Source organism: Nicotiana attenuata, unplaced genomic scaffold (assembly GCF_001879085.1).
Source record: "Nicotiana attenuata strain UT unplaced genomic scaffold, NIATTr2, whole genome shotgun sequence".
Lineage (NCBI taxonomy): Eukaryota > Viridiplantae > Streptophyta > Magnoliopsida > Solanales > Solanaceae > Nicotiana > Nicotiana attenuata.
Genome location: NW_017670549.1, coordinates 392446 through 401972, shown reverse-complemented (window position 1 = coordinate 401972; position 9527 = coordinate 392446). Strand labels below are relative to the sequence as shown.

The following is a 9527-nucleotide window of genomic DNA, read 5'->3' as shown; positions in this document are numbered from 1 at the left end:
CCCTACCCCCCCCCCCCAAAACCTAGCCACTCTCACCAAACAGCCACCCTGAAACCCTCCCCTCTCTAATTCTCTCTGAAACCAAACCTAACCCTATCCACCGTCACCCTGAACCAACCCCAATCCCCTTGATTCCTACTCGATCTATGGCTTCCCGTGGCTGTACGAAGCCTCTACTTGTCTCCTATCTCCCCTGGTTGCTCGACTGTGTGGTTTCATGGAAGGACCTCGAAGAGATCTGGTCCAGATCTCATTCAAGACTTTTCAAAGATCCTGTCTATGGTCTGTAAGTGCTTTCTATCAAAGTTTCACGGCTCAAATCTTATATTCAAGGGCCAGATTCTCTTTACCCTCTCTTTTTCTTTGAAACTTAGCATTTGGACTTGAATCCGTCCAGATCCTTGTAGATCTAGAGTGATTTGAGTTCGTCATTGCTCTTTCTTAAGGCTCCTTCATTTCTTTACTGATTAATCGATTTTTGAACATTTCTGTTATATTAGGGCTTGTTTTCTTGTTGTGTGTTGGTCGAACCTCTGGGTATCCGAAGTATTTTCAAACTTCCATGGTTATTCTTTTAGGTTCTTTTACTCCTCTACTACTAACTGATTATTTAAACACTATGGTACTTCAGGTTTTGATTTCTCTGATTTTTGTTTGTTCGAATCTCTGTGTGTTGACATGCATTCAGCTTTTTCTTCTTTAAGTGTTTTCAAATTAGGGTTTTGAATTATTTTCGGCTAATTTCTCTGTGTTCCTAAAAGTTTTACTCAACCTATTTGTTTATGGGTATTGATATGTTCTTTCAGGAATTGTTGAGTGATTTTCTCTGTTAAAAAATTCGTGTGCATGATTCTTGGTTATTTTCGTGTTTATGACCTTAATTAGTCGTTCTTGCCTTATTTGACTGCTATATATTTACTTATTCTTTACATGATTCTTTCTTAATTAAACCCTTGACTATTTTATTCTGAAGTTCTTTATTTTGGTTTGAATCGAACTCCTTTCCTTAATAAGGCCTCTGATTCTTTACTTCTTTACTCGGTCTGATTAAACCTCTTGTCTTAACTAGTTCCTGTCATTACCGTTGGCTAATTTTCCTTAATTGAAGGAGAAGACTATGATGAACCTTTGTGTGATTGATTTTGAGATCCCTTAATTGCTGATTATTGATTACTTTACCTTATTTGCTCTACTCTTGAACTGCTATATAGACTCTTTATTTTAACTTCTTAGACACGAACATTAGTTCATCAACTACTCTTGCACTCTAAAAAAGGTTCTCTGTTCTTCCTGCTACTTGTGATCTTTGTTAGTCTAGCCAGCTGTAAGTCAAGGCTGGAAATTGAACAACACCCGTCTTACTTCTTGTGTTCTCTTTCCCTAACCGGTATGCCTCTGGTTAAATTTTAGAATCTAAACTTATGTGTTTATTTACTACCTTAGTTCATCAGTCCTGAGTTCATTCTTGCTTCTGTTTACTGCTTATCCATCATGCCTAATACACCGTGTTCAATATGTGATTAGCATGTCTCAACTTACTTGCCCGTCTACTAACATGCCTAAGTTCTGCCTGGGTTTCATATGTGATTAGCATGTCTAAATTATGCGTGCCTGTCTATTGTTTATTTAGTATGTCTAAATCTTGTTTTTTCCAGCATGCCTACACTAAGTCTACTTGTTGATATTTGCCTAGCCTGTCCATTCAGGTTCTGGCCCATTCTGTTTTGCTCATGTTAAGTCATCTAGTCCTTTAAGAAACTCTAAGTTGTATAGTTGGTTCTGTCCAGTGTTCATGTGTTTTCAATTTAGCTTTAACTGTGATCCTTGCTCTATGTTGGAATGACCTACCTTATAGCTAACCTGTTAATTCTGTAGAACCCCTTGAGAAGTCTATGCACCCTGTTGTTTATGTGCTCCATTATACACTAAGGTGTACTCTATGTGTCCCCAACCCCTCTCTCCTTGTGTGAAACCTGCTAGCCAAGTGTTTCTGAATAATGGTTGTTCTGTGATTTGTATTTGACTAAAAGTGTGTTCCATCCTTTTCTTAAGTTGTTTTACCTCCAAATTAGTACTAGTTTTTCAAAAAGTCTATTCATTTCTAAGAACCCTCTTCATACTGTTTACCAAAACTCTTTCAAATCATGTCAAGCACTCTCACTTATTCTTAGCTTATTAAGTCATGCCCCCCTGGTATGTGTACTACTTAGAGGTCCCTGAGATCTCTAAACTCTGGCATATCAGGGCTGGCTCTTTCACACTGCACATAATCAGTCTATATTTGAGAAAGTCTGGGTGTGAGCAGTGCACGGGATCCTTGAGGTCCTTAGGGAACTATGACACACCTCGACAAATGTGGCGATGAATCTTAGGCATTTGAGACTAGTGAAGGCCTAGTGCACCAGGATTTTCTTTGGGCCTAGTTCAGGCTCCTTATAGCTTAATTTATCCTCTATTTATGTAATTTTTATTCAATAATTTGTCTGTAATAAATAATTGTAAACAGATATTGGGGTGACTAGTGAAAATAGAGGGTAGTTGTATACTATGGGTAAAGTTGGGTAGATAACATGCCTATAGGTTTTACTTTGGTTAAAATGTGTTTTGTTAGATAACATGCCTATAGGGTTCGTTTTGGTTCAAATGTGTTTTGTTAGATAACATGCCTATAGGGATCGTTTTGGTTCAAATGTGTTTTGTTAGATAATATGCCAATAGGGTTTTGCTTTGGTCAAATAAGTTCTGCCTGCTTTACTTAACATGATTAGACACCATGCCTATATAGAATAAAATAACTAAGGTTTAGTTTCCATTACAACATATATTCAAATTTCTCTCTTTAGAAATCATGCCTATAGGATCTAAAATCAGCTTTAATTATAGAAATCATGCCTATAGGATCTAAAATCGGTTTAATTAGAACTCAAGCCTATAGGTTCTGAATCGGTTTAATTAATTATCCTACTCGTTTCTTTAATAGTCTTCAACACTATATTAATTAATATCACTAGAAAGCATGCCTATAGGATAAAGGACTTCAAAATGTTTTCCAGAATTATGACTGCATATACGCACTTAGGCAAACCTTAGGGCGTTAAATAACTGTGAAGCCAATTATGTTTATATGTGAGATTATCCTAGCTTAACATGCTATATAACCAGTAGGCAAACTGGTTAGGATCCTACCACTTTCCTTATGCATATCCTGAATCTGTAACATTCATCTAGATGCCATGTTCTTAGGATTTCTGAACTTTCTTCAAAACCTGTGTTTTAGACGTGCTGTTTGATTGCCTATATACATGCGGAGGTAAATGTGAGCCTTCTAACTGCTTGTCCTTATTTGTTTGTCCTATATGTTATTTGCCTATCGCCTAGATTTTTACCTTTTACAAACCTTAGGCTGTCTAGAACTCTCCAGGTTTAGAGGTCCAAAATTCCTCCAGGACCATAAGGAAGGGACGGGTAGCAACACGCTTAGTGGTCATTAATTAAACTCGCTCATATAACCACTAAGAGGAGGGTAATGGGTAGTAAAAGGATCTGATGATCTGCGCGTTAATGTCACGTGTATCCCCTCTCATTGAGGAGTGATTACCAGGCATTGCATGGGTATGATCCTATAGGCTAATCAAGCTAGGACTTCCCTTTCCCAAATCCATTTGTGTTTAAATTCTCTAAACTTCCTTTTCTTTACGTATGCATAAGCTGTCCAAATCTCTTTACCTTCATTATTTAAACTTCCTTGACTATATATGCATTTAGATGGGGAAAGCCACTTTATTTGCAAATAGTTGCTTGCTTGTTAATTGACATTTTCATTATAGTTTAAGTTCGATCGGGACCCACCATTGTGGACCGCGAGGGGTGCCTAACACCTTCCCTCAAGGTTATTTCGAGCCCTTACCCTAATCTCTGGTAATGTAAATTAGTCACAAGAGTTAATCGCTCTAGGTGCCCTAACGCACCATAATCCGTTAGGTGGCGCCTCTTCAAATACCCAATTCCCAAAAGGAAACAAGTTGTTCCCCCATGAATGTCGAAACCCGGACTTTCCCCACAAAAAGGGGAAAAAAAGGGGGCGCGACAACAAGAATTTCTCAAATCCGACCTCAAATCGCCTTTCAAATCTCAAAAACTTAGTCTAGGAAGTTTAACCATTTTCCCCCAATTTCCAACTCAAATCTCTAATCAAATGGTGGAATCAACTATAGATTAATGAGATATAACCATAAAATAGTTAAGAATTGTTACCCACAGGCTTCCTCTGAAAAACCCTCAAAATTTCACCTCAATCCGAGCTCTCTAGGTCCAGCAATGGAGAATGAAATCAAACCCTCGAACTTAACCCTTTTCTACCCAGCGATTTTGCATCTACGGGCCAAGAATCTCACATGCGATGCGCACCTGCAGAATTCCCATCACAGGTGCTGAAATGACTTAAAGGGCTGGGTCTGCATCTACGAAGAAAGGGTCTGCTCTTGCGGGTCGTTAAGTGCTTCTGCGGTGATCGCAGATGCGGCACTGCCTTTGCACCTGCGACCCCTGCAAGCTCCTCTCCTTTCCGCTTCTGCGCTCTCCTCTCCGCATGTGCGATCCTGCACATGCGGTCTCCCCACCGCAGGTGCGAAAACACCAGAACTCAGATAGCTTCAGCAATTGCATAAGTCCAAAACTCAATCTGTTAAGCATCTGAAACACACCCGAGGCCCCCGGATCCTGAACCAAACATACTAACTAGTCTAAAAATACCATACAAACTTAGTCGAGCCCTCAAATCACATCAAACAACACTAAAAATATGAATCACCCTTCAATTCAAACTTAAAGAACTTGAAACTTCAAATTTCTACAACCGATGCCGAACCTTATCAAACCACATACAATTGATCCCAAATTCTGCACACAATTCATATTCAATAGTACGTACCTACTCCAACTTCCGGAATCAGAATCCAACCCCGATATCAGAAATTTCACTACCGGTCAAATTCTCCAAAAATTTAACTTTCGTTATTTCAAGCCTAAATAAGCTACAGACCTCCAAAACACAATCCGGACACACCCCTAAGTCCACAATCACCCAACGGAGCTAACTGAATCGACGAAGCCCCATTTTGGAGTTGTCTTCACATAGTTCTGACTACGGTCAAAAGTCCTAAGACTTAAGCTTCTGTTTAAAGACTAAGTGTCCCAAGACACTCCAGAACAAAAAGTCACATAAGCTAAAACAGATACGGGGAAAGCAGTAAATAGGGGATTGGGGCTATAACTCTCAAAACAACCGGCCGGGTCGTTACACTTGTGCAAAATTAGTTGCTGGAAATATGAGTGTTCAAGGTTAGTATTATCCAACCAACCATTATTAGCTTTTGCTATGTTGTGAAATAGGAAACATCAAAATATATAGTTTTAAATCTTTTTTGCTTGATATTGCATGTCACACTTAAACAAGTTACAATCTTATAGGTGATTCCCATTATATTGAGAGAGATCAAAATTGGAAAGGCCCCAAAGTGGATTTCCCTTGCTTATACCTCCATGGTGCTATGGGGAAGTACTAGTACGAACGCAGCAAACATGACATCATCTCACAACTTCTGTTATGGTTTTAGATGGTCCTTTGCCAGTAGTGGATTTTTGGCTTTGCCACTTCTTGTACCGTCTTTCTTGCTTAGTGAGACCCCGAGGTTTATCATTTATAAAGGGTGTATGGAGGAGGAAAAACCGTCCCTTAAGATGTTGAGGAAATATGGAGCAGAAGCAGAACTGTAGATGTTGGCAAGCATGATGGAAAATGAAGGCAAGAGGAAAAGGACGAAACTGTCACACTCGCCCATTTTACTGCTTAACATAGTGGCTCAAATTTTCCAGCAAGTGTTTGGGCTTAGACTCAACAATATTCTTTGGACCATTACTTCTGCAGTCAGCTAGATACACTTTTAGTTCCTCATTCGTCGCTCTGCTCATTGCCGGAATCGTTAGAGCTTGAGTTCTTGGACTCACTTATTCGAGTTGCAGCTTTTTGGGCAGACGGAGGACTCTAGTCTCGGCATGTATAGGTAAGATTTTAGTAGAGTTACTTCATCATTTCTTTCTTATTTAGGTTTTCTTTATATATATCAATTTTACTAAAATAAATTAAGCAAAAATAATACCTCACCCTAGTAGTGCTTTCAGATGGAAAAAATGCACATGACTCGTTTGTTAACTTCTTTAACAACTAAAATATCATATTTATTTTATTATTGTGAAAAAATTAATCAAGTAACATTAATCTCTCTAGTATGCTCATAAATTATCTTAATATAATATTCGTAATAAAATTCATTTACTTTGAAATATATCGATTCTCTGGTCGTGGATGATAAGTTAATGTAGGATTAATCTTTTTTCCTTTGGTTTGTGCCAAATTAGTTGTTGGAAATATGAGTGTGCAAGGTTAGTATTATCCAACTAACCACTATTAGAATTTTCTATGTTGTGAAATAGGCAATATCATAACATATAGTTTTAAATATTTTGGGCTTCATATTGCATGTCACACTTAAACGAGTTACAATATTGCAGGTGATTCCCATTATATTGAGTGAGATCAATGTTGTAAAGGCACCAAAATGAATATTTCCTTGCTTAAAGCTCTATGGTGCTATGGGGAAGTACTAGCACGAAAGCAGTAAACATGGCAGCATCTCACAACTTCCGTTATGGTTGGAGATGGTCCTTTGCCAGTAGTGGGTTTTTGGTGGCGTCACTTCTTGTACTGTCTTTCTTTCTTAGTGAGACCCCGAGGTTTCTTATTAAGAAAGGGCGTATGGAGGAGGCAAAAGCGTCCCTTAAGATGTTGAGGAAATGTAGAGCAGAAGCAGAGTTGTGGATGTTGGCAGGCATAATGGAAAATGAAGGGAAGAGAAAAAGGAAGAAACTTTCACACTCACTCATCTTATTGCTTAACATAGTGGCTAAAATTTTGCAACAAGTGTTGGGCTTACACTCAATACTATTCTTTGGACCATTACTTCTGCAGTCGGCTAGATACACATATAATTCTTCCTTCGTCGATCCGCTCATTGCCGGAGTTGTTCGAGCTTGAGTTGTTGGACTCACTTATCCGAGTTATAGCTTCTTCGGCCCACGGACTCTAGTCACGGCATGTTGTGACGACCCGGCCAGTCGTCTTACAAATTAACGCCCCGATACCCTATTAACATCTTCCCCTAAGTTCAATTTCTGCCATTTTGGTTTGCCGAGACGTTCGGTGTTGAGTTTTTGAGAGTTTTGGGACACTTAGTCCCTAAATGAGAGCTTAAGTGCTGAAAAATGGTCCATAGTCGGAACCATGTGAAGACGACCTCGGAATGGAAATCTGATGGCTCCGTTAGCTCCGTTAGGCGATTTCGGGTTGGGAGCGTGTTCGGAATGTATTTTGGAAGTCTGTAGCTCATTTAGGCTTGAAATGCCGAAGTTTGAATTTTTGAAGTTTCCGGTCCGATAGTGAGTTTTTGATCCGAGGGTCGGATTGGAATTCCGGAAGTTGCAGTAGCGCCGTCATGTCATTTGGGATGTGTGTGCAAAATTTCAGGTCATTCGGACGTGTTTTGGTTAGGTTTTTGATCGAAAGTGTATTTTGATAAAATTGGAAGTTCTTAGGCTCAAATCCTTGTTTAATTCGAGTTTCCGGCGTTGTTTTAGGTGGTTTAGGGATTGGTACAAGTTTGAATGAGGTATTAGGTGTTATTGGTGCTTTTGGTTAGGGCCCCGGGGGCCTCGGGATGATTTAGGGTGGTTAACGGCAAAATTTGAGAAGTGTTGCAGCAGCTGAAGTTTTTCCCTTCTGGTATATTCGCTTCTGCGACTTGGGAACCGCAGAAGCGGAGCCGCAGAAGCGGAGCCGCAGAAGCGGCCTTAGCACCGCAGAAGTAGGTTTGGGCATAATTTTCAGGCTCCGCAGATGCGGAGGAAATCCCGCAGAAGCGGACTCGCATCTGCGAGAAAGGAACCGCAGAAGCGGAACCTTCGATTTTCATCAGAACCACAGAAGCGGCTTATATTCCGCAGAGGCGGAACCGCATAAGCGGTTATTGGTCCGCAGAAGCGGATATTGGATTTTTAGTGAAAGTCGCAGAAGCGACTCATTTTCCGCATAAGCGGGACCGCAGAAGCGGTCCCTTGTCCGCAGAAGCGGAAATCCCTGAGCAGATATAGAAATTTCGAGGGTTAGTTTTCATCAGTTAGAAAAATTAAATTAGAGCTCGGGGAAGGCGATTTTTAGNGTGCCTAGGGCTAGTTTTATTAATACTAAAAAAGAAAAAGAACCACATAGGAAGAGTACAAATAAGGGGAACAATAGCCCAGTAGTGTTGTCTTTATGCCTTGGCTATATAATCACTCCTCTGCGCCTCACAATGCCCTTATGACAGCCTCATGTAGAGGAATCATGGTGTAGCTGCAGGCAAAGTCTCACGAGGGCATATATTATCTCATAGCCATTTGGACATCTTTCCAAAGGCATAGGACTAGATCAATACAAACTGGGCTAAACCTTGCCTTACTAATCCTATTGAGGCAAATAAAAGGCCTCTCCTACTAGCATGCATGTAAAAAGAAAGAACTAGCTAGAACTAGATATTCTATGATCATCACAGAGTTTATAACATACTTTGTGATGATATTACATAGAACAATACTAATGTGATGGTAGAATAAAAATATGTAGAAAAAACAGTAATGTTCTCTCTTCTCTAATGTTGTGAAATCTTCAATTTGTATCTCCTTGTCTTCATCCTCTACCTTCTTTATTATGTCTTCAAATTTCATGCTTTCTTCTTTGAAAGATTGGATTTTGTAGATGTAGTTTGGGTAATCTGCTTTTGTTTGGCAGTTCTCATTGGAAGTCGTCTTACGTTTGCATCTTCGATCACCCTGCCGTCCCAACTTTTTTCTCTTGTATGTGACTTCTTTCTTTTACCACTATGCATAGGTGATAAATTACCTTTTCTTGCTGCCTCTGCCTGGCATTGGTTTAAAATGTCATCTTCCTCCCCTTCTGCATATATATCTCTACTCGCAAGCACCATATTTGGTAATTCTTGACCATCACCCTTGTGTCACCAACGTATTTCCCTCCTTAGTATTTGCTACTATTTCCTTTTTTTGTTGTTGTGTTAGAGTTTGCAATTTTTTCCTGCTTCTACTTGCACGACCAGTGCTGCCAGTAACCATATTTAAAGAGTTTATAGGATTAGCACTTACCATTGCTTCTAAAAGCTTTCTTTCTTCTTCTGAAATCTCTGGTATAGTTGTCACGATTTGCTGCTGTCCAGTTTGTATAGTTTCTACTGCCTTTCGATCACCAGTAGGAGTGCTAGCTGACTTATTTGGATTACCTTGTTGCTGCTGCACAACAGGTCTTTCAGGTACTGCAATTTGATTCATTGTATCACATATTGTTACTGCTTGGACCAACCTTCCAGCTGCTGCACTTTGATTACCAACAGTTGGAGACGTTCTGGGAATGAAGGCAGGTG

At 39.7% G+C, this 9527-nt stretch overlaps 1 protein-coding gene across 1 annotated transcript; it reads left to right on the top strand.

The window, feature by feature from the left end:
• Window positions 1-6682: 6682 nt before the first annotated feature.
• LOC109240843 (sugar transport protein 13-like) lies at window positions 6683-7093 on the top strand. The gene has a single exon (XM_019407527.1). It carries the CDS (start codon window positions 6683-6685, stop codon window positions 7091-7093), a length of 411 nt encoding a protein of 136 aa, XP_019263072.1.
• Window positions 7094-9527: the final 2434 nt, after the last annotated feature.